Source organism: Brassica napus, unplaced genomic scaffold (assembly GCF_020379485.1).
Source record: "Brassica napus cultivar Da-Ae unplaced genomic scaffold, Da-Ae ScsIHWf_363;HRSCAF=573, whole genome shotgun sequence".
In the NCBI taxonomy this organism is placed as follows: Eukaryota; Viridiplantae; Streptophyta; class Magnoliopsida; order Brassicales; family Brassicaceae; genus Brassica; species Brassica napus.
In genome coordinates, this window is record NW_026016444.1 from 149,701 (window position 1) to 175,931 (window position 26,231).

The 26,231-nt window shown below is 31.8% G+C and overlaps 3 protein-coding genes across 3 annotated transcripts; 1 reads left to right on the forward strand and 2 right to left on the reverse strand.

Moving 5' to 3' along the window:
• Positions 1–6,035: 6,035 nt before the first annotated feature.
• LOC111197730 (ethylene-responsive transcription factor ERF038-like) lies at positions 6,036–8,541 on the reverse strand. The gene has a single exon (XM_013832217.3). The coding sequence runs from the start codon at positions 6,892–6,894 to the stop codon at positions 6,280–6,282; it is 615 nt and encodes a 204-aa protein (XP_013687671.2). The 5' UTR covers positions 6,895–8,541; the 3' UTR covers positions 6,036–6,279.
• Positions 8,542–16,828: 8,287 nt separating this feature from the next.
• On the forward strand, positions 16,829–18,639 carry LOC111215566 (phosphatidylglycerophosphate phosphatase PTPMT1-like). Its single transcript, XM_022719220.2, has 6 exons — positions 16,829–17,273; positions 17,358–17,480; positions 17,574–17,667; positions 17,762–17,844; positions 17,922–18,011; positions 18,083–18,639. Exons 1-6 carry the CDS (start codon positions 17,070–17,072, stop codon positions 18,425–18,427), a joined length of 939 nt encoding a protein of 312 aa, XP_022574941.2. The 5' UTR covers positions 16,829–17,069; the 3' UTR covers positions 18,428–18,639.
• A 12-nt stretch (positions 18,640–18,651) lies between these two features.
• Positions 18,652–22,049, reverse strand: LOC125603621 (polycomb group protein FERTILIZATION-INDEPENDENT SEED 2-like). The gene is made up of 14 exons (XM_048774509.1): positions 21,950–22,049; positions 21,372–21,507; positions 21,213–21,268; positions 20,874–20,941; positions 20,734–20,786; positions 20,604–20,657; positions 20,451–20,513; positions 20,296–20,348; positions 19,930–20,211; positions 19,790–19,835; positions 19,615–19,698; positions 19,425–19,504; positions 19,249–19,335; positions 18,652–19,161 (listed from the first exon to the last, which is right to left on the reverse strand). Exons 2-14 carry the CDS (start codon positions 21,474–21,476, stop codon positions 18,792–18,794), a joined length of 1,401 nt encoding a protein of 466 aa, XP_048630466.1. The 5' UTR covers positions 21,477–21,507; positions 21,950–22,049; the 3' UTR covers positions 18,652–18,791.
• Positions 22,050–26,231: the final 4,182 nt, after the last annotated feature.

Consider the following 26,231-nt stretch of genomic DNA (forward strand, 5'->3'; position numbering starts at 1 on the left):
GCTGAGCAGCCCACCATTTTTAACTTGATCTGTAGATTCTCTGCAACTTTTGGACGTTCCTTTTTTACTTATTTTGTTTATGATATATATATTTTTTTGTTTATGATATTTCTGATTGTTTCTACTGTAAAGAGAAACATCTCTATCTTCATTCCCGTTTGTTTTTTTTTGTCAAAGCATTTTTTTTTCTAAGCTAATGATTACTGTTGAACATCTAGGGCTTCGAATGGTAACCATCGTCCTGCCCCGCACTGCAGTTAATAGTAACAAAAATCTCTACATATACTATATATCTATACATTTTTATAACTATTAAAACCGCATCGCAGTTGAACCGCTTGTCCCGCACCGCTCAACCGCAGCCACCATTCGGAGCCTAGAGATAGCCTGTGAAATGAATAAATGATTTTATCACCGGGCTTCGCATAAAGTACCACTTTTATTGTCGAACTCTAGACGAGCGTGAATAATCAACCAGTAGGTGGAGAAGAAAAAAAAACTCCAGTTTTGCAAAATCTAGTTCTAGACATCTAAGTCAAAGTCACCTAGGATTCTCCAGCTTGTGTACGTCATCGTGGGATATATCACATCTATATGTTTTAATCATGAATGTTTTCCAAGCATATATAACAAAATGACTTTTCATAAAATCACTCACCCTACTAAGGTACTTTCGTCCACCATGTTTCAACATGATTAGTAATATATACACAACATATATATCAAAAAAAACTTTGAAAGAGAATATTATCGAATATGATAATATTAATGTTTTTTCCTACCAGAACCGTCTCAAATTAATTTTAGACCGTGTTCAAAAAAATTATTAATTGTACATTTTATTAAATAATTTTAAAATTTAATAATTTTGTCTGATTTTTTATATTATAAGTTCTAAATTTAGCATTATATCTAGAAATTTAAAGTTTTTTACCATAATTATCTATATATTTTAAAAATTCTTAAACTTTTTACTTTTATATTTTGGAACTCTGTTCGACCGCTCCACTTATGCGTGCGGTTAGACGGCCATGTTTCCTACTACACAATTTTTCAATCAGAAGAAGACTAGGATAAGTCCAACTTTCATAAGTGTGAAACCCGTTTTTACTAATATTTATATGGCCTAAAATATTTTTTCCATCAGGCTTTGAATTAGAAATACAATATTACCAACATCTACATTTAAACCAGTAGGCTATGGCGTATAATAATGCTATATATTTTTGTAAAAAATATAAAAGTTTAATTTTTAATAAAACTAATATTTTCTATATTTTTCTATAAATAGAAGAACTCTATTATAAACCATTAAAATATAAGATTTTTTAAAGAAAAATATAGAAAATACAAAAGAGGATTGAAGATGTTCTTAAGAACATGTTGTGTTCCTTTGAAAGACGAGGATTTAGTTTCATTAATAATCGTAGTTTTAACTTTTAACATATAGAATCTGGAGTTTAGAATTCACTTATCTATATTGTAATTTATTGTTTCTGCCTAGAGTTCAAATATCCGAACAAAAACTATTTATATTTTTATATCTATGGAACACATTCATAAAACCTAGGACCTGTAACCAAGTTGTTTTGGTCTTTTGGTAAAGGGTTTCAGCTGGAATTTTTGTTTTGAGTTCAATTCTTCATGGCTACCCAGTAGTTCCATTTAGATGGACTAGTTGCGTATTCAGATGCAAAACTTCTTAAGATTAAGCTTTGCGACTAGAAAGCATTTGAGATCTCTACGGTTATAAAAAAAATACCTCAACTTTTACTAAAATTTGATAATTTCATCGTAAATCAACAATTCAATCCTTCAATTTTAAAGCCATCATAAGAAAACTCTAACGAGAAAAAATTCATAAACATAACTCAACTAAATTTTGTTAAGTTTTTTTAAAACACAATTTTTTTTCACTTTCCATTTTAATACCTTAAGTATTTATTTTCTTTTCATTTTAATACACAAACTTTTGAAACAGTGCTCATTTTAATACACAATGTATTAATTTTAATCAAAAGTATTAATAATGTTTAAATAAAATTTAAAAATATCTAAAATTCATAAAATAATCTTAAAAATTCTAATTTTTAGTTTTAAAAATAAAACTAACTAAATTTTGGATAATTTTAAGTTATGTAATAAAGTTTTAAGTTTTAAATATTAAATTTAGTTTATTTTTTGAAATATGAAACAAATTTATTTTTGTCCCTTCAAAATTAAGTTTTTCTAAATTTAAAATTTTCTCTATAATTTAGTTATTTTATTTCTTGAAACTTAAAATAAAATTAGAAATTATTTTAAAATTCTTAGATTTTGGATATTTTAAAAATTTTGTTTAACATTTATTAATATTTTTGATTAAATTAAACAAAGTTGTTTGAGTTCGTATAAATGACTTCTTTGTTGACATAACTGAACTTTTTCTTTCCACATATAAATGTAATAAAAAAAATACATCGGTTCACGAAGATTCGTGGTAGTACCTGAAATCGTCTTTATAGTTTCTAGACATTTGAAATAAGGAATGTATGGATAGCACAACTAAAATGATTTTGTGAAAGCATAGCTTTAAATCAATTAGCGAAAAGGAACTTTAAGTTTCTGTTAAAAAAACTCAAAATTTAACAATAACTAGATTTTAACCTGTACGTCTGTGAAATTTTCTTTTATTTTATAAATATATTTGATATTATTACAAAAGTTTTAAATATATAATAACTATTTTAGTATTATATATGCTGTAACTCTATAATATTATTGTTTATATTTCTTATTTGGCACTATTAATATATAGTGATTTGTTTAATATATTTTACTTTGTTATTAATTTTTATTACCTACTAATATATTTTTGAGTTAGGTACAATAAAATGACAATATGAAATAATTAAGAGAAATTTCTTTAGATAGCTCTTTCTAATACATTTTAAACAATATATTGTTGAGAGTTTTAACAAATAATAATAATATATAGTTGTAGATATAAAAGTTTTAACCTATGTTAGTTAATTTATTTTGTATAAAATATTATAAAGTTTATGAATTTTAACTCATTTTAATGATGAGTGATAATTTATTCAAATGAAACAATTTAAAAAATAAAATTTATTAATTTACATATTTAATATAATTTTTTTAATATTTAAGTCATATAGTACTTCTATTTTTATATAATATAATTATAGAATTTATAAAATAGTATTTATTTTCTTGTTATATAATAAAGTTTTAGTTAATATTGATTTATAACAATATCATATTACTAATTAAGAAATCAATTGATATGTTATTTTATAAAAATATTTAAAAATTTAAGTAAGATTTTGTTATATTCTTTCTCAACACATTTTGTTATAATTAAAAAAATTCAAATTTATATTTAGTTTATTATTAATATAAATAATTAAAAATGTCATATTATCTAATTATTTAAGTGGTTCTACAATCAATACTATTAAAATGGAAGGAGTTTTGAAAAATCTACTTATGCAAGGTTGTTGGACCTATTGATTAACTATTTATTATTTTTTTATATTTTCTTTATTTTCTCTAACTATACCATTGTCTAAATAATTATTCTTTATTATGCTGAGATTTGTCCTTATTATTCTGAGATTTTGTATGCCTTTTTATGAACTTGAGATTTTCGTATGTTTGGTTGGTTTATATGCCTTTCACCAAGTGTAATATTTACCATTTTTTTCAAAAAAAATATATTTACCGCTTTTTGCCTTTTTATTTATTTTTAAAATACCACAAGAAAATGGCTAACCAAATGAATTTACCTTATAAACTGAAATATGTGTTCGTACTACAATCTATACGTGCAAATTAACACGTTCGACTAACATATGATTCTGGTTAAATCACAATCACGATATTTTGTGTATGTTGCCGCAATGAGCAATAATTTTGTATATCATCAGTTTCATTTGTAACAAATATTATAATTTGCTTCCTCAGAATAAAATCTTCTCACTAACACTAAAAATAATAATAATTTAAACTATAAAAACATGTAAAATCTGTACGTCAACATATAAATCTTTGGGCATGTGAATTTAAGGATGTAGGTGGTTCCAGTTTCAAAAATCATTAGTCGACGATTGGTGAGACTTGAGATTATTTGGTTTATCGGTTCGACTTCTGGTAATCATTTTAAATATATAGTAATAGAAAATAAAAAAATAATTATTATAAAATACTGTTATTTAATATAAGTTTAAGAACTATATTAAAAACCTATAAATCTGTACTATTAAATTAGCCAAAAATACGTAAATTAATCTCAGGTCTCACCAATTTAACAAATGTAATTATTACAAATGCACACAAATAATAATGAGAAATACAATAAGCATGGCCATAGAATCTTCGGGTTGGTACAGATCAGTTCATTTCGAGTTTGAGTCCTTCAGATTCTAGACATTTGGACTTAATTAGGTATTTGAAATTCTTTTGTTTGGGTTTAGGTTGGTCTTTTTTATAGATTTATATCCATAATTCAAATACCTATAAAATACCTGTAATTTTGAATACATAATAGGTCTAGATCAGTTCGAATATTTAAGACTCGAAAAAGATTTAAAATACCAAAAAAAAACTGAAAATTACTCGAAAACCCGAAAAATACCTGACACAAAAACATACCCGAAAACTCAAACGATTACCCAAAAATATTTCATATCATACACTTCGTAATAAAATAATGTACAACAATCACAAAATATTATTTCCTATCAAAATTTATATATAATCCAAAATAACCCGCGCTTTTGAAGCGCGGGTCAAAATCTAGTGACTTGTTAATGGTAGATAAAAATAAGACCATAAATTAACAGATTAGATTATAGACTTAAAGTGAACAATTTTTGTTGTTACAAAATCACATAATTACTTAAATTGAAGATATTGCTGTTTCCAAAATTCAATACCTTAGATAAATGTTTTCTGTGATTTTTTTTTTGAATATATCTAGCTTAACATTTGGAAAAATCATCAAGTGGCCCCAGAACAAAGTTTGGATATTTCTAAGAGTAAGATTCGAGATAGATGTTTAAAATTGACGAAAAACTTAAATTCTCGAATATTATAGCTTTGATTGTTGGTCAACCATCAGATGAATGAAAAAAATAAACAAAATGAAAAATAAATTTTATTTGAAAAATTAAAAAATAGAAAATTTTATTCATTTGTTCTTCATCATAATTGCAGAAACAAAACTTTTTTTTATAAATTTATTTACTTATGAAGAATTTAGAAGAAAATAGTACAACTTATTTATTAATCATTTGACCTAAAATTCAACCTAACTAGTATAAATTTTAAGAAATAATGAATTCAACATAATTTTGTCCGTGCGAATTTTATTTTAGTAGAAAGCGACTTCATCATAATTGCAGAAAAAACTTTTCTTTATAAATTTATTTATTTATTAAAAATTTAGAAGAAAATAGTAGAACTTATCTATTAATAATTTGACAAAAAATTTAATCTAATTAGTATAAATTTTAAGGAATAAAAAAATTCAACATAATTCAGCCTGTGTGAATTTTATTTTAGTAGAAAGTGACACCGTTAACCCAAAAAAACAGAGGCCTAATAGAAACAAAAAAATATAGCCTTTCAATGAAAATCAGTCCCAACAAAAAGGCCATTAAATTCATGGCATTAAATCAAATGGACCAATGGTCATTTCTCTTCAAACTTTATGAGGGCCAATAAGCTTAGGACAAAGTAAGATTATCGGAATAATTAGGAAACTGGAAATGACAGAAAGAAAAGGAGAAACCTAATAGAAAATATAACAAATTTGTCTCTCGCTCAATTTTGTTGTACCAATTTTCAAATATAACAAATATACAGCTGAAGTTATTTGTAACATATGTTCAAGCTTATTGTTAGTATAGCTTATAAGTTGAAATATAAACTTATCTTTGGATTAGATAGATACATTAATATTACAGAGAAAAAGATGTCGATATCTATTTCTTGTGCAGAACCTAAAAGTAAATGTAGAGGTACAATAGAGCTACAAATAAACATGGGACTTTTTTCAATTGTCACTGACTGACGTTCACATTTCTACAAAAACAAAGAGCCTTTTCGCTTATACATGTCACACACTTCCCCACTTAAAAGTTCTAGAAAAAGAAAAACAAATCGATCATAGACCGTTATTAATATACAACTTGGATCAACCGGTGACTTTTTAACGTTAAAAAGTTTTCACATGACAAAAGAACAAGACGTACACAACTACAGTGTCTTTGTTTTCTAGTAAGTTCCCGAGAAGAAAGGCTCCTCGTAAGGAAACGAGTCCCAAAAGCCGTCATTGTTGTGGTTCACGTCGAGCAAGAGATCGGGGAGGTCAGAAAACGCGTCGTCTGCTAGTGCGGTCGTAGCCGGAGACGATGGTTCCGAGCTTACAGGAGAGGGCGTAGACGTCTCTACTTCCATGTCAGCGGCGACGGCAGCTGCAGCAGCGGCTGCGGCGGCTTGGATGTCTTTAGGGTCAGCACTAGCCGGTCTAGGGAGTTGGCACGCTAGCTCAGGGAAGTTGAGGTGAGCAGAGCCGCCTTTGATGGCTAAAGCCGCTACGTCGTGAGCACGCGCCGCCATCTCCGCCGTGGAGAAGGTACCGAGCCAGATTCTTGATTTCTTCTTTGGCTCTCTTATCTCGGAGACCCATTTTCCCCATTGTCGCATTCTCACCCCTCGATAAGTTGGATGCTTTGAAACAATCTTTTCATCATCAAGATCTTCTTTGACGACTCTTTTCTTCTTCGGATTATTACTGTTATTATTCAGTGTTCTAGCCGTCGCCTTTGACGGAGGATCCTGATATCTCCTCCGGCAGGATGAGTGATCCATGAGTTTGAGTTTTTTCATTTTTTATAAAAATATAGAAGGGATTAAATGTAATGAAGGAGATGGTTAATGTAGAGAAGGAAAGAAATGTGGTTTTCTTGGTTTAGTGTGAGAGTTTTGTTTGAGAAGAATAGGTCGGTGTGGTTGTTATTATATACATCCAATTTAAGAAGCTGATTTTCTTTTGTAGGCTATATCTAAAATATGTGTATACGTATTCAATACACTTTATACCTAGACATCTGGATTTTCAGTCTGTAACTATATTTATGCGTACCCTCTATACCTGTGGAAAAAGAGAAAAAAGAAAAGAAAAACACTGTATAAAAAGGCAATCTACCTTTCGGATGAGCTTTTTCTTTTCTTATGTCTGGAACCGATAATTCGTATTTGATATGACTATACTTTTATCCGATTATTAAAATTCTATAATTTTTATAAGTTAATGTTAATTTTATTAGAGGTAAAAGTAAATCAATTGAAAATATATAAAACAATATTTATTTCCTAACACTCCTTTTCTAAAAATGAGAATCCCACTATATAAAAGCTACTAAATTGAAGCAATTCTAAGCTGTCCACGTCAGCTAAAATATTCACAACCAATCATTCAGCCACGTCATTTAACCTACCTCGCCGTCTGCGTCACCAAATCGTCACGGTTTCAAATCTTCTTCTACTTTCTTCATCAATCTCTGTTATTAATCTCTCGACTTAACGCATTATCTTAAATCATTCTTTCAATTTCCAGAATCAATCACTATAGATTTGTTCTCCGTCCGTTTCAAAGATCCATAACACCACCACTATAAATCTGCGGAAAGTACAGCCCTCACCACATATCCTCAAAGCAATCCATTCACTCAAATATGATATCTTTGTCAGTTGACATGATTCAGATTACCAGAAGATTTCTAAGAAGAGAGCAGAAGAGATCGTAAAACTACAAACCCAACGACGATGACGAAGAAGATGAATCGATGAAGCCACAAGTGGTAACCATTCATAAGATCTTCTCTGATGCTAACATGCCGCCGGAATTTGACGAAATCGATGAGAAAGAAGGGTCCAACGATGATTCTGATGGTGAAGACCACAAAAGATTCAATCTGGAATCACCGAGACTTTTGTATAACTGATGATTTCAAGGTAATACTTATCTTTTTATTAAGATTTTGGTTGAACTCTGAAATGTAGAAAGAGTGTAACAGATGATGGATCTCACTGTAATTCCATTTGCAGACGCATTCAAAATTTCTCTCAAGTCTTTTATGAAGAATAAAAGAGATGATGCAATGGTGAGATCTATTTAGCATAGAAAACCCATTCTGATATGCAAAGTTTAGAATATAGTTTTGAGTTTCCATGATCGTGTCTCGGTATTATCAGCACAGAAGCGTCTTATTGCTCAGATGCCAGCAGAAGAGTAAGTTTGAATGAAGGCCAAGGATCACCAGAGCGCCTCTCACCTCTTCCTCGCTTTCTATCCGTTGGAAGGACTTTCCGACTATCACTCCGCGGCCGAGTTATTGGTAAGGCTATATCCCTTAAGCATCATCCTCACAGTTTTTAATAATCCAGAGAAATGTTATTTGCAGTATAGTGAACGTCTGATTGAATTCATTTTAAAACAAGTGTATGTAAGTTGGGCTCCTTCGATTCTGAGAAAGCTTGGAATGTGAAAAAAAGTGGAGAACTAATGGGAGTTGATCTGATACTGGTTGATGGAAAGGTAAATGCGCTTAAAGTCTGTTTTGATTATTAATTTGGCACCTGTAGAAGAAAAAAACGATTCTTGATGGTACTAGGAGCAAGCAAAGCTTCAGATTTGCGGACGCCCATGTTTTGCTCCTATTCGAAGAGGTCCCTGAGAGCAGAAACTTCATCCCCAAGGTTATGAGGAGTTGATGTCATTAGCTAATACCAATTCCGAGTTGCCTGGATTGTTTTATTCACATCGTTCCCATCTTCTTAATTATTGATAATCATCTCATACAGGCCCATAATTCCATATGTTTTATTCCAGATATTTTGGTAAGTTCATGGATTTTACTTCCACTTTCTATGAAGAAACACAAAAATACTCAGCGAATTATGGCCAACCTCCGCTTTCAGGGGTCATACCAAACTATTCCCTTCATGTTGTTAAACTCTTTACGAAAACTTCTGCTTAATCATTTACTTGACTCCTCCACAGGGAGGTGATAACAACCCTGGCCATGATATTCCAGGAGCTGGAGCTGTAACAACAGACCCTTCTCAAAGTGTTGAAAGAGGTATTCATGACAACAGCAACAGACCCAGTAACCATGTGATGGTGGAAAGCCTCTCAGGAACTGTTACTGAACCAAGTGACATCCCTGTTTCATCTGACATGTCTTCTGCGGAGTCCGTCGAGGCAGTGTGTGCGCACTCTGCGAAGAAGCCACACCATGGTTAAGCTTCAGATTATTGGAGTAGATACAAGGTCGCTCAATCTCACAACTGCTTTCTTAACCAGTTTTTAAATTGTTTCATAAACCGAATATCACTTTGAGCTATTTTCCTCAGTGTTTTAACTTATACGTTTATTTATTTTTCTCTATGAATTCTGCATCTTTCTTTTTAAACAATTTTGAACCGTAGAACTGGTTAAATAGACCAATATATTGTTACTCCTACAAGCTGTTTCATTTTCATTTTCTGAAAAATATATTCCGGAACTGAGAAAAGTGAGTTGTGAGATACTTTGCTCTGTGTTTTCAAAGCATATCGTTATCTTTATCATGTTATTTTCAATTTCAAGAATCGAATGTGTGTGTGTCCTCAGCTATTATGCCCCGCCGTAAGTGCATTTTATTAACTTAAATAAATTATGTCTACTCCAAGAATTCTATTTTTGCTTATGCTTTTAAATTGTTGGTCATCGAACTACTGGCTGGTTACAGAGGTTAAGAATATTCAAAACAGCTAAAAAAAAGATTATTCAACCCCGTCTGATCCTGTCACACATACACTAATATTCCGTCTCCTCATCGTATTATCCATAGGTCATAACAAAAACTGAGATCAACCCACTAAAGTAAAGTTCCAACTCGAAACTGTTTAAGTCATCATGCCAATTTTTTTTTTAAAAAAATAAACATCTCTGATACCCTTGATTCCAGAGACTCAACGCGGTGCTAATGGTTACACTAAACATCACACTTTATTTTTACAGATTTTACAGATGCTAATGGTCGCACCTTTCATCAAATTCGAGCAATGACAATAAAAAAAAAAAGAAATTTACAGATTTTCATTTTTTCATTTTTATCACGAAGTTCATGCTTTAAAAAATTAGTAAGAAACAAAATGATGAACCTCCAGAAATCATTGAAAAATCATTGTAAGTTTCAAAACAGAAGCTCTCCAGTTTTGATGTGCATAATTGTTTGTTTGATGACATATTCTTTGATTGTTTTGGGATGAAATATAAAGTTATTATGTTGTTTTGTACCATTTAATTATTAAATTATATATATAAGTTTTTCGATGTTATCGTTGTTACTAAGTGGAAACTGAAAATGAGATGTTTGATTAGATAGGAAATATATATTTTCATTCAATATAGCCAACACTAAAACAAATAAAAAAGTTTAGTTACTTCTTTAAATTTTATTTTCTGAAAAGAAAACTAATTTTCAGAAAACATTTATATGCAGTTTGGTTCATTTTAATTTCCAGATTATTAATGATTACACTACATTTAAATTATTTTGTATGATAGGATATGAAACTCAAGTAAAATTTTGTTAGAAATGTAATGCTTATATTAATTTATAACACTATTAACTTATAAAAATATTTTCAAATAGCACGAGCGAAATTTCCAACAAATATTTTTTTTTTAAGTTCAACAAATGCCAAAATATTTTACAAAACATAATTAGTAAAACACCAAAATTAAAGAAAATTCAATTATAAATTGAAAATTTATCATAAACTGAAACAAACATATAATATAAAAAAAATCATTCATTGTTACATAATATATACTAATTATTATTTACGAAATTATTTAAACTATTTATATGTTACTTTAGAATATAAAATTTTTATAATTTTATCACATTAAATTTGATTTTTAATTTGATTTAGCTTGGAGGTGGATTAATATTTTATTATTATGAAAAATTAAATTTTATAATAATATTAAAATCTGATACTCTTAGAAATAAAAAAATATTAGTTTTATTACTTTTGATTTTATTCAACTATATCAAATTCAAAATGGAAATAAAATAGAAAAATATGAAGCATTACATTTTCCTTAATTTTAAATTTAATAATTTTGTGTTCTCTAGAAAGAAAAATTGTTAGTGGTCTTTTCATCTCAAACCAACAAAACTTAATTAAATTTACAATAAAGTTTTAGAATAAAAACAGATTTCATTTATTATTTTCAGTATAAATTAAAATTTTAAATATTTTATATAATTAATTATTTTAATATAAAATAGTTTTAATGTAAATTCACCCGCCCGTAGGACGGGCCAACCCCTAGTTAATTTAAAATGAAAAACTTGTATGATACGATCTAAGATAAATCTTTGTATCAAAAGTTACGTATTAGTGTATGTATATTTAATAATAATAATATGATTAAGAGTATACTAAAAATTTTAGAAACCCAACGAACTATCTCACATGACATATTATTGGTTGGGTTTGCAAAATTTTATTATACCTTTAATTAAATCATAATTATTATATATACATACACTGAGAATCTTCATGATAAAAATTATAATTGGAGTTGCTCTAATCACGAGAATTAATTTAAGATGAATTTAGCCATCATTTGTTGGTGATTCCATTTAAGAACTGATTACTCCTTACAGCTTGGCGTTTGACATTTATTGAGAACCAAAAGAATGAGGTTTCTTCTTCTAAATAATGCATTTCGCCTCGTACTATGAGTCGAATTAAATTGATGAACTCACAGCACATGTTAATTGCAAACCATCCGTTACAAAAATAAACAATGGTTAACGATATTATCCGACTTTGTCGAGTTTCTACAGTCAAGAGTCATATTCTACATTGATGGTGAATATAATAGTGATCACATGGCTTAAGAATTACAGTATTACAGTGTTTTAGTTAGCTATATTAAGGAATAAATAGCCACAGCAGGGATTGAAAATAATAAAAGATTACAATTGATTTACAACGGAAAACAAATATTTCATCCGTTTCATAAAAATATCAGTTTTGACATTTTTCATACTAAAAAAGATTGAAATGCATTTAAATTCTTATTAATTACACATATTCAACCAATATGATTTGAGATGAATAAAATTATTTATAAAATCAATTCATTTGTAATTAATATTAAGTTAAAGTTGCATTGTAAATCTATAACTATACTTTTTGTATAACAAGAACAAAATGTTAAATAACATTTTTTTTGAGAAACAAAGAGAATATAAGACATTGAAAATAAGGAGAGATCCACAATTATCTACAACAGTTCTGTTGGAAATCCGGAAAGGCAAATTAATGAAGCAACAAATATTGTTGGTTTTGACCCATGATAAAACGCGTTCATCAGGTCAAACAGATTTGAAGCCGTTGGTCTAGCATATCCAGAAAGATGTTTAGTGAGTTTGAAAATTTGTGATAAAAAAATTGAAGAAAATGTGTGTTTAAGTGAACAATCTGACTACAACCTTAGTCATATAGACAGCACGTATAAGCAACCGCGTAAGAACACGTTTCTACAAGGTACAAAAGATGTTATAAACAATAACCCAATTGACGATAAAATATGCTACAAAGTACACAAGATGTTGCAAAAAGCCAACTTTAGGATCTCATCCGCTTTCCATACATGTATATACATATGACACTCTTACGACATGCATATATATATATATATATATATATATATATATATATCTCATGTGTATGCATATATCGAAAGAGTCAAGTCAAACTTTGTTTTCGTATTTGGGTTAATCAAGATTAAAGTCATAGTCTATCAAAAGTAATTTTAATTAGGATGTCGTTGTAACTACTTCTTTCATTTAACAACCAACTAACATTTTTTGAAATGAAATTAAATGCATACTTGTTTAATTGGTTTTTCAATGTTGGAGGATCTAGATAGAAGACAACATGTTGGTACTTACAAAGTTACAATATCACAATCGAAAATTGTATATGCAATATACTTATAACATGTTGAAAATAATATTTTACATGCTGTGGTTTCGGGCATGGATGATTAGGTTTCGGCCCAACCTCGCGGTAATTCAAAAAAAAGATAATATAAATCACATATATATAGTATGTAACTGCCCAATTCAGTTATCAATGGCAGTGAGTGGCACCAGACGCACCACAAATTAAAATCGGCTGGGATCTTTAAGGGTTGGGAAAAGGCTAATAATTATAGGTAGTGGTTTAATGGTTTCTAATTAAGAAAAAGTTGCTCTATAAGTTTAGATAAGGGGTCAATTCGTATCCAATGTGAAATATAATCATCTAATTATTTGGCTAGTTTTGTTACTTGTCAATTTTAAGAAGAGTTATTCTTGGGTTCACCCCCTAGGGGTGAACCTAGAGGTTCACCAACCAATAAGATTTCATTATTTCAAATTCGATATCTTTTAGAAAAGGAAACAAAATATTGTCAAGATATATTATGTTTTTAAAATAAAAAAAGTTAAAAAAATTAGAAAAAATAGTAGTTAGAGAAAAAAGAATTAAAAAAAAAAATATTTTTATCGTCATCAGCAAAACACTAAACCCTAAATCCTAATCCCTAAACCCTAAATCATAAACCCTATAAACCCTTGGGCAAACTCTAAACTCTTGGATAATTCATACTCTAAATCAAAAACACTAAATCTTAAAACCCTAAACCCTAAGCCCTTGAGTGTTTAGTGTTTTTGATTTAAAGTTTATGATTTATCCAAGGGTTTAAGTTTTACCCAAAGGTTTAGGATTTAGGGTTTAGGGATTAGGGATTAGGATTTAGGGTTTAGTATTTTGTTGAGGACGTTATATTTTTTTAATTACTACATTTTTTTATTTTATTTATTTTTACCTTTTTATTTTAAAAATATAATATAACTTATAGCTTAAAAAAATATTTTGTTTCCTTTTTTAAAAGATTTCGAATATAAAATAACACAATCCTATTGGTTGGTGAACCTAGAGGTTCACCCTAGGGGGGTGAACCCAAGAATAAGTCTTTTAAGAAACATTTGTGTTTCACGTACTCCGTCCATATGAACAACACATATACAAAGTTTTAAGAAAAAAATACAAATGAAAGTAGTCCTAACCTAACTAACAATGTCTTTACAGATCTATCGATGGATGAATAACAAAAACACTTATTTCACAAACTTAAGATCCACTATTGATAAGGTTGAAGTGTTCACCCTACAAAGAAACTCGTGTCATCGCCTTGCGATCACTCATGGTAGGCAACGTGCTTAAGATATTAATTTGGCCTTTGGTTGGATCCTTCGATGATATTGAATGTTCACCTTATATTAGCGATAAGCTAGAATATTCTTGAGATAAATATAGACTTGTAACGATAAGAGTTATCTCCTTAGATCTAGGACTAGAGTTTATCTCTAACGTTGTATAAAGACTCAAGTCGATTGAATGAATAAATCAACACAAACAGTTTGACATGGTATCAGAGCCTCCTCTTGACTCTTAATATCAAAATTTTTTCTCTCCTTTCTTTTGCTCGATCTCGATAAGAAATCATGAGCAGTGAACAAACTAGCGTCGCAGCAACTGACAAGTTAGCGTCGCCATATTACTTGCATCCAGCCGATAACACTGGGCAAGTACAGACACCGATCCTCTGCAACGGTGGAAACTATGAAAGATGGGCGAAGCTGATGACCAATTCTCTTCGTGCCAAACGAAAAACAGGGTTCATTGACGGAACTCTAAAACGACCGTCCAAAGATTTTGACGATGCAGAAAAGTGGGACATGGTCAACTCAATGATCATCGGATGGATATACAGTAGCATTGAACCAAAACTACGACCTTCCATCTCTCTCGTTGATAGTGCTAAAGCTATGTGGGCAAGCCTTCAGCGACGGTTCTCAGTCAACGACGACACTCGACTTCATCAACTCCTCGCAGATATAACAGCATGCAAGCAAGATGGTGACACAGTTGAAATCTTCTACGGACGACTCAAAGTCATGTGGGACGACCTTGCTGACTTGGACAAAGGTTTCACATGTTGCTGTGAAAACGCTGAATGTAGCTCAATAAGAGTTACCTCCTAAGATCTAGGACTAGAGTTTATCTCTAACGTTGTATAAAGACTCAAGTCGATTGAATGAATAAATCAACACAAACAGTTTGACACCTTATTCATTAAGGGGATATTTGTGTCAATCCACTGCGATCAATCATTGTTGGTCGCATGCTTGAGAGAGTAGTCTGGACTTTGGGGCGAGTGATAAACATTGGACATATGGACATCGATCAACTTTCATGTGTTGGTCCGGTCCATTCGTATGTAATCTTTAAAATTTGTAAACGTGAATCCTCCTCTTCCTCATTCAACATGGCCTCTAGTTGTCGGCCCATTCCTATCATCGTACTAGACCAATAGCAAAAAACCTGTCACCATGTGTTGTTCTTAACTAAAAGTGAAAAGACTTGAAAATATGTTTATACTCCTGAAATCCTCTTAAGTCAAACAACATAACAACTCCGATGGTTAAATCAAAATAATTCAAAAACAAGTAAAGATCATAAAACAAATACCTATTATCTTCCTCCAAACACAAGATAACCTGAGATGAAAAAATCATAGTCTAGTACCATGCTGCTTAAATCGCTTGTGCCTCCTTTACTATACTTTTAAGAACTTTAGTCACAAAATAAAGGTGAAAATCTTATTTTCATCTCACCTCAGTGAATTTAATTGATATCTGTCGACAATAGCAATCATCCTTTTACGTATAACAAAAGCTGGATAACAAGTTTCAAGAATCCATTGATTTTCACCTAAGTTTCTGAACACACTGAGGTCATTTTTCTTTATTTTGGTTTCTCCCAATGTTTCCATATCCGAATCAAACCAGTAAATCGAACAATTTTATAAAATTTGGTTCTGATTTAATAAAAATTAATTAATTAAAATTTTGGTAAAACCTGTTTTCAGTTTTTTTTTTTACTTTTATTCTAAATTTAATTTGTTATCAAAATTAGTTAAATATTTTTTTTGAAACTATGTATGTCAAGTAAAAAATTAAAATAAAAATAGAAATGTGAAATATTTTATTATACTTGATGAATAAAATGCAAAGTTTGATTTCTATAAATTAATATACATATCATTACAAAGTAAAAACTCTATAAATTAATAATTTTAGGATTGTAATATTTTATTAATTTACAAAACTTTCCTTTTTAAAATTTTACTATATAGATATTAATAAATTTCAAAATTATTATATTATTTGGTGTATATAAAAATTTGTTTCATAGAATTTAAGTGTTGTTTTAGATATAATTTTACTATTATCGATCAGAATACATTGAAATGTTAAGAAACATACAAATAAATTCTACTGTGAACATAAAAATATATTTTTTGTTAGTACTTAGATAAACTATATATGATTTCAATGAGAATATATGTTTAAGAGGCTATGTTTACATAAGATTTTCTAAAAAATATTATTTTATTATTTTATTGATTTGTATTCGGTCTAAAAAATCTATTAATTTACCGTGTTTATTAATTTATCGAGTTTTTAGTTGTAAAATTACTATTTTGATATCAAATATATTAGTTTATTGATCTACCGTTCAGTTATAATCGATCCAATGAATAAAAAGTTCAAAACAAAAAAAAAAGTTAATAAAGGAATCCGGTTAAGTGTTTTGGTCCGGTTTTAAAACTTCTCTTTAAAAGAGAAACCAAAAAGATAGGTCGAGTAGGAAAGGAAGAGAGATTAGGCAAAATCATCGATCCCCAAATTCGTAGAAACTTTGATTCTTCTCTTTCATCCCCAAATCACTCTGCTCTCCGCCTCGCCGTTTGATCTGATCGATTCTGAATTCAGCTTTTCTCCGGTCGCTTCCGCTTGACTTCATAGTTTCGTGTAGATTTTCTTCGTGGCTGTGTGTTTTGACGATCGTCAACTCTGTGTCTGTTGGATTGAGGAGTGATGTATATCGAAGACGTGACGGAGAAGGAAGAGAGATCGGCGGAGGAGGTTAGCGTAGAGGATGGAGATAAGGAGATAGTGGTGACGACGAAGATGGCACTGGTTGGTGTAGGTGCGCGTGCCTTGTTCTATCCGACTTTGGTTTACAACGTTGTGAGGAATAAGGTTGAGGCTGAGTTTCATTGGTGGGATAGGGTCGCTCAGGTATTATTAAAAAGTTTCCTCCTTTTAGCTGTTTGTTGTGTCTCAATCTCATGTATGTTAATTGGCTTTGGCTATTGTCTCCAGTTTATATTACTTGGAGCTGTTCCGTTTCCGTCTGATGTTCCGCGGCTGAAGGAGCTTGGTGTATGTGGAGTCATCACTCTGAATGAGCCTTATGAGACTTTGGTTCCATCGTCTCTCTACAAAGTCTGTTTCTTTTTTCTCTCTATATACCAATGCTCTGTTTTTGTTTTTCTTCTTATTTACTAACTTTGTTTTGTTTTCTTACTGTTGTGGAAGTCTTATTGTATTGACCATCTGGTGATTGCCACGAGGGATTATTGTTTTGCACCTTCCATGGAAGCTATATGCCAAGCTGTAGAGTTTATCCATAGTAAGTTTACCATTCTCTTTTTATACTTTTTGTTGTTGCTATTGTTAAGAATCGTAGTTGTATTCATTTAATCTTTGTTTTGTCTCGTTTGAAGGAAATGCTTCACTTGGGAAGACGACTTATGTTCACTGCAAGGCGGGTCGTGGCCGCAGCACAACCGTCGTCATATGCTACTTGGTTTGTGTTGCAATTCATCAAATAAATCTTTTTGCTTCAGCTCTGTCTCTGTCTCTGATTATATCTTTGCAATGCAGGTGCAACACAAACACATGACACCTGAAGAAGCATATGCCTACGTGAAGTCAATCAGGCCTAGAGTAAAATTAGCCACCGCTCAATGGAAGGTAACCGACAAAGACACGTTCTTTCTTTGTTATTATTCTTCATCCTCTGATTCCTAAATGTGTCTCTGCAGGCCGTTCTTGAGTACTACCATGTCAAGGTGCTGAATACTCAGAGTTCCTTAACTGATGCAACTTCAGCTTTGATCCCAAGAAATGTAAAGCAGGTTTGTTCTGGGAATGTGGTTGTGTTTGAGGATGGGTCGATGGTGGTAGTGACCCACTCGGATGTAGAGGGCTATGATGATGACTCAAAGAGGTCAATGAATGTTGCTGGTAACGAGTTATGGGTGAAAGTGGTGGGGCAGGCTGCATTGGCGAGGATCTCATGCTTGTGGCTTGGCTTGCGTCACGACCACAAGCTTTCTTGGAAAAATCTTTCCATGAGTGGTATAAGAGTCGACATTTCTGTCTACTAATGATGATAAATAAAGAATGATGCAGGTGAGTCTGCTGGTGAATATGTGCCTCTCCAGTGACAATAGTTAATAAATAAAAAGGGACCAGATTAGATATAGCAGAAAAGATAGGGTTTGTAAATTCTGGAAACATTTGTAATTAAATACTAACTTGTCCCTCATTAACCTTTGATGAGGAAAAAAAAACCATGAATTAATCTCCTTTTCAAGTATCATAATCAGTCTTTTGAGTTTGTAACTCCTTGAGATTATTAGAGATAAAATTAAAAGTTTAGTTTAACATAATTTGAAAGGAAGGAAATGGTATCTGAGTACGGGAGTTTTAAAATAGTTTGGATCTCTCAGTTCAGAAATGAAGATCTGGCTAATGTTGTTCTTCATCAAGTTCCATTGGCTGTGGCTCGTTGCCATTAGCATTAGCTTTAGAAGAGGAAGCTGCTTCTTGCTTCTTCTTCTTTTGCGTTCTGGCGCTTTTTCTTGTGCCTTTAGCGGCGGATGCTTTTGCTGCCGCTGCATCTGCTGCCACTTTTGCCGCTGCTGCTGCTTTTTCTGCTGCCGCCACTGCTGCCTCCGCTTCTGCCGCTGCCGCCACTTCTGCTGCTGCAGCAGCTTCTTCTGGTGCTTCTTCTGCTTCCTGTGCCTTCTGCAGGATGATACTGCATTTGTCCATGGTCTTGGCGCATATCAGACCGTATTTTAAACACAGCGTATCAACTGCGAACATTCTCCATTGCCTGCTCAGAGGCATTAACAAATATTATGAAAAAAACCGTGATAATCCATTTTGGGCATCATATGATGAGTTGATACAAGATTATTACCAGAGAAGTTTAGGAGTGATCAGCTCTTTCGCATGAAGTTTTACGAACTCTTCACATGCCCAAGGAACATGTTTATCCGCGTACACCCTGCCCAAAATGTAATCATGGCATAACAAAAGTTAGTTTACTGGTGTCTTTCTTCAAAGAAAAAGATGCAAATAGAATCATATTGCTACCTTTGCTTTCTAATGAATGTGTTCCAAAGCCACATAAATCTCTTCTCCTCATCGCTGGCATCCACCAACCGATCAATCTTCTGTGAAATTGCGAAAAAAGAAGAACACAAAATGCCTCTAATGTCCGCATCATAACAATTCAATGAAAATTACAAAAAAAAAAAAAAAAAAATCAAAAACAATGAAATACCATGCGTTCTTGAAAATCTTTAAATTCTTGATCGTCTTCATTATCGCTGTCCGCATCAGACAGTACTTCTTCCAGAGTCATTGGCTTCAAAGTGCAACTTATTTAGTTAGTATAATAAAAAAAATTAGACGGCATGGTTTCAAGAAAATCAAGAATTTGTAGGAAACTGAACCACCTGCAATGTTTGAGAGTGATAGAACTGCCGACTCCTAAGATCGGTTCTGGAAATTAACAATGTGTAATAATGTTGGTTAGTAAAATCATAAGGACGAAGATTCTGTAGAAACAAAGTAACACAGAGAAGAACATCATAACCTTTCACCCCCGACCCGCTGTGGATTTAACCTTTTTCTCCCAATAGCACGAGGCTCCTTAGCTTTAGAAGACCGACCTATCTCTGGTTGAGTTTTTGTCTGAATGTCGCTAGTCTGTCCCGACAAGCGAGTTCTTGCTAGGGAGGATGGGATATTATCACCGTTCACATGAGAAATTTCATTTGCTTTGTCACGAGGGACATCTTCTGAATACTTCTCAAAAATCTTACAACATTTACGTCCCTTAGGAACACCTCTTTGGCCTCGCATACGGGATTTCGAGCTGCACGAATTATGGTTTGACTAGCTCTAAGAAGATGATGATGAATCATAGCTAAGAAGTAGAGTAAATAGTTTGAGATCTTACCGATTAAGGTAGGTATTAACACGATTGTGCTCCTCTAAATCATAAGTTAGTACCTGTTATAACATTATGGTAAAGTTCATAATCATGACAAAAATAAATTATTTTCTGAACCCACTTAAAATGTTGCGTACGTATCAAGTTTCACATATACTAACCCCATTTGTGAATGCATCAGGTTTCACGGAGACATCAAAATTCGGATGACCATTCTCCGACAGCTAAAACATGAAAGAGCACTTATCTTGTTACTTATAATATATCACAAAAAAACTTGAAAAGAGTTGTGTATCCTTAAAAATACAACGTACCCGAAAGTTAAAATCAAATAAGGCATGCGATGACATCAAATGATGTTTCACGCCCTGCACATAGCATGCAATATTCAGATCCTTATTGTTTAAAAATGAAAGATATAGAAAGTTTGGTTCTAGGGCCTACCTTGAGGCTTCCACACTTCATTGGGCAAAATGGGCAAGAAGTCCTTTTCACAACTACATTTTCAAATGTGTATAGATAATTAATACAATGGTTAGAAGAAAACAAAACATTTTCTGAAGCGAAACCAAGTAAAGAATCACCTTGGGATTTCAGTATTATGTTGTTACAATTCATGTAGTTGTAAATTGCTATTCCACCTATATTTGCCCTAAGAAAAATAAAAGTGTGCCATGTGAAGAGAAGAAGTCATTTATTTTATCTAGGAAATATAAGAGAAAATATCTAAAATGCAACAACATAAATTAAGTTTTTTTGTTTGAAAAATCGATACTTAAAATTTATTCCAAAAAGTTTAGGAAGAGTTCATAAATTCTATGATTGTAATGATAATTCTGGAAAAGAAAACACATATGTATTAGCGTTTTAGAATAGTCTAAATTAGAACAGTGGTAAACTAATGTTAGAGAAGAGATTCATACATCTTATTTTTCTTCGCCTGTATTCTGTAGCTCAAACACCTTGGAAGGAAACGTGGCTGCATGACAAATAATAAAAGCTTGTAGATAGATAGTGCATACCTTGTCCAGTGAGAAAGCTTGAAGAATGTTATAGGAAAAATAGAGAAAGAGAGTGCATACCTTGTCCTGTGAGAAAGCTTGAAGAATATCATACACGGTAATTGGTTTGCCATATAATGATATAAGTTCCTTTTCCTCCTCCGTTAAGGGCCTAACGCCAGCCATCTGCTTGATGAGTTTGAAACTGCCACGCAAGCTATTTAGCAGCAACAAAGAATCATTAATAAACATAAATAGTGACCGATTTATATGTTCCCAATTGTAAAACACCATAGAATTTATTAAGATAGACTAACCGAGATCTTAGAATCTGATAAACAAACAAGATATTTGTAAACCAAAAAACTAATTGGCAAAAAAACCTGTACAAAAGATAAGATATATAACTTTAAATGATATGAATTACTTGCAAAGTGAGATAATGAAAAAAAAAAAAGAGAGACATATATATTGTTGAAATTCATACATGTTTATAAGCCATTTACTAAACTTAAACATGCAATCTTCAATGGATTTTTTCTTTAAACTGATATAAAACAATTGACATTAAAATAAAATAAACTGTTCATACGGATTTAATCTGCAAAAAATATTTATCCATTAAAACATATATAAGTCAAAGGTTTTGATTTACTTACCGATCTTGCTACACAATTGAGAGCAATTTACGTTTTGTTTCTATCACACGAACGAAAAACTAGTAAGGTTGAGATATTTTCTTATCCGCTAAAAAGAGTTGGTGCGGCGGATTTTACATATCAATAGATGATATTTATAAGACACAATGACATACCTAAACCCTGCATCAATATGTGTTTGGACCTTAATTTTCTATAATTTTATAATTAAATATTTAATTTGGCCCAATATAAACCCATTAGAATTACATAGAACAAAGAGTCGGCTATGAACTCAAGCTTTCCGAATTTAGATTTAGTTTCTAACACATTACTATTAACTATATTATGATATATCAAATAAAAATATTTGATTTTATCAAAATAAAGCACATACTTTAGAAAAAATAATTCAAATATTAAAATAACGACAACAATTTCAATTAAATAACATGTTCTTAAAAATCAAATAGTCCAAAAACATTTCTTTTGGAAAAGAAAGAGTAAAGTGCAAGATAATATCTCAAAAGATATTAAATGAATTGAATTTTTGTTATGATCTTGGCTATACGAACTATGAAATACAGCTTCAATTTTCGCTATTTTTAGTTTTGTTAGACGACTATCAAATAATACTGCACATATGCTGCAAAGAATCATTAATAAACATAAATAGTGACCGATTTATATGTTCCCAATTTTAAAACACCATAGAATTTGTTAAGATAGACGAACCGAGATCTTAGAATCTGATAAACAAACAAGATATTTGTAAACCAAAAAACTAATTGGCAAAATAACCTGTAAAAAAATAAGATATATAACTTTAAATGATATGAATTACTTGCAAAGTGAGATAATGGAAAATAAAAAAGAGAGAGACATATTGTTGAAATTCATACATGTTTATAAGCCATTTACTAAACCTAAACATGCAATCTTAATTGATAGTTTCTTTAAACTGATATAAAACAATTGACAATAGAATAAAAAAATGTTCATACAGATTTAATCTGCAAAAAATACGTATCCATTAAAACAAATATATAAGTTAAGGGTTTTGATTTACTTACCGATCTTGCTACACAGTTGAGAGCAGTTTACGTTGTGGTTCTATCACACGAACGAAAAACTAGTAAGGTTGAGATCTTCTCTTGTTCGCTAAAAAGAGTTGGTGCGGCGGATTTTGCATATCAATAGATGATATTATAAGACATAATGACATACCTAAACCTTATATCAATATGTGTTTGGAACCTTAATTTTCTATAATTTTATAATTAAATATTAATTTGGCCTAATATAAACCCATTAGAATTACATAGAACAAAGAGTCGGCTATGAACTCAAGCTTCCTGAATTTAGATTTAATTTCTAACACATTACTATTAACTATATTATGATATATCAAATAAAAATATTTGGTTTTATCAAAATAAAACACATACTTTAGAAAAAATAATTCACATTTTAAAATATCTACAACAATTTCAATTAAATACATGTTCTTAAAAAATCAAATAGTCCAAAAACCTTGCTTTTGAAAAAAAGAGAGTTAAGTGTAAGATATTATCCCAAAAAATATTAAATGAATTGAATTTTTGTTATGATCTTGGCTTTACGAACTACGAAATACAGCTTCAGCTTTCGCTATTTTAGTTTTGTTAGACGACTATCAAATAATGCTGCACATATACCGCAAAAAGGTACCAAACAGTAGAAAACTAAACAAAAACTCCTTACAAATGCATTCATCAAGCATAATTGTTAGGAGGAAATGATTGTAACACTTGTTTGCTCTAAATTCATGCTTATTATGCGGTCTAAAGTAGGGCTGGACACTTTATCCGATACCCAAACTCAAATCCGAACCCAACTCGAAAAACCCGACCGAAGTAGCAAAATACACGAACGGGTTTTGTATTGAAAAAGTTTGAATACCGAACCCGATTGGGTATATCCGAAACATGAACAAGTACTACCGAGGTCATTCGAACATATGTATACCTTAACCCTAATCTACATCTTTCATCCAATATGTAATGACTGGTTTTTCTTAACCGATTTTGGTTTAATTAATATTATTGATGTTAGGAGTTTTCAAGGCTCCTAAGACAAATGCTGTAGTATAAATGATTGTCGAACCAGTTCTGAGAGATACTAAAGCACCGAGAATGCAAGTAATCACTTAATCTAAGTGCAACCAATGATTTAGATGGGTTTTTAACTATGACTAATTAATAGGAATAACTAAACGATACTTTCTTAACTATTGGAAAAGAGAACTCATGGATATAGGGATTAGACATCGGGTGATCAAGCCTCGAACTAAAGATGGCAAACGATCAATCAATCTATTAACCTTAAGCTTAGACACAATCCTAAACAAACTCTATGTCTAGATGAATGTTCATTTACTTAACACAATTCAAGCATCAAATGTCTTTGGTTGAATATATGAAAGCAATCATTACTAACAAGTCTATTAGCTATCTTAGCATCTTTAGCAACAAATGTCTTTGGCAAGGTATGCTAAAAGTCTAGGAGAGTTATCTCGGGCATTTCATCGAACACCTTTCGGGTGAGAAATGCCTAAGGATCAACAACTGAGTGGCCAACTCAGAAGATGCTTTATGTTCACTCTACTAGCAAGGCAATATGAATGATCTACACTAAAACATCCTAGTTCTAACCTAATCACCCTTAATCTCCCTAACCCATGAATTCAAAAGGTGATTACTCACTAATCTCCATGATTCCTCTTAAACCCATGGTGGATTTCAGATTAATCATGCAGAGAAACACAAAATATAAATAAGAACACAGAATTTCAATAATAAAACTGATCAATTGATTCAAAGAGATCACTTTCCAAAGGTTTTTGGTGGTTTTTCTAAGAACAAAAGATGATCCTCCCCCTGGTGGCTTACAGAGTAATAAAACATAGGTTTAGAAAATAAAAACGTGCATAATGAAATGACCAAAATGCCCTTGAGAAAACACAAGTTCGAGCAGAAACAAAACACGGAGCGACCTCAGACTGTCGCTCCGACAAGTCGCTCCAAGCTTCGGGAGCGACCTCGCTGTGTCGCTGCGAGAGGTCGCTCCGGGCTTGTTCTCGCGTCTCCGGGTGGTGAATTCGCGAGCGACTTCTTCCTGTCGCTCTGGGACGTCGCTCCAAGCTTCGGGAGCGACTTCAGCACGTCGCTCTGGAAGGTCGCTCCGAGCTTGTTCTCGCGTCTCCCAGTGATGAAAACGCGAGCGACCTTGCTGTGTCGCTCTGGATGAGTCGCTCCGGGATGTGGTGCACAGCGACCTCATGCCATCGCTCCGAGAGGTCGCTCCAGCAGTGCTCGTCCAAAGCTCACTCTAATCACCTCCTTTTGAGCTCCAAATGCACTCAAATGTCTCCAGAAACTCCATGTGGTGCTCAACTACCTGATAGAGACATATGTATGCAAAATGCAACCTAGACATGGCTAAATCCTAAACTATATGATGAAAATGCACATGAATAAATGGATAAAACAATGTAAATATGCAAGATATCAACTCCCCCAAACTTGTTCTTTTACTTGTCCTCAAGTGAACTTTCTAGAACTTGCAAGGAGAGAGGTTTGAAGGTGGGAGCTCATAGCCAAAAGAAACACAACTAGCAAATATAATTAGCACACTCTCTTATTACACTCTAGCTTCTCTAGGCCTATTCAAATCCTTTTGTCTCTACACTCATCATCAAGCATCCACACATTCAAATCAACCAACTATCACATTCATTAAGCACAAAACATCAGGTGAATTCTTGCAAATGGTCGATTGGTCCAAGTCATTTGGTTGGGTAAGGGAAGGCTTTTATTCAAGTGATTCAAGAGGTTCAAAACATATGATCTTTAAGGTGGTTTACTCTCAAAACAAGTAGCCTTGACATTGCACATAATATATCTAAGAAAGGGACCAACTCATGCATACAATGCTCAATCTCCATTGTTCTACCCTTTTCCCAAACATACAATTACACAATCATTCCCAAATGTCAAACCCAACTCACATCTCTCACCAAAGGATCTTAAGAACTTTAACTCTTCCTTTTTGAAATCTACAAGGGATTTTTCTACAACCTCAAAACATTTCTTAGCTCTTAACAACTTTGCTAGCCCCCTTTTCTTTCTTTTCTCTTTTTTTTTTTTTTTCGATTTCTTTTCTTTCTTTTTTTTTTTTATTTTTTTTAGGTTGGGGGCCAAGACTTTTCAAAACTAGAGCTAGAGGTTCTCTACTTATCCCAGAAAATCAATTCACTTAAGCA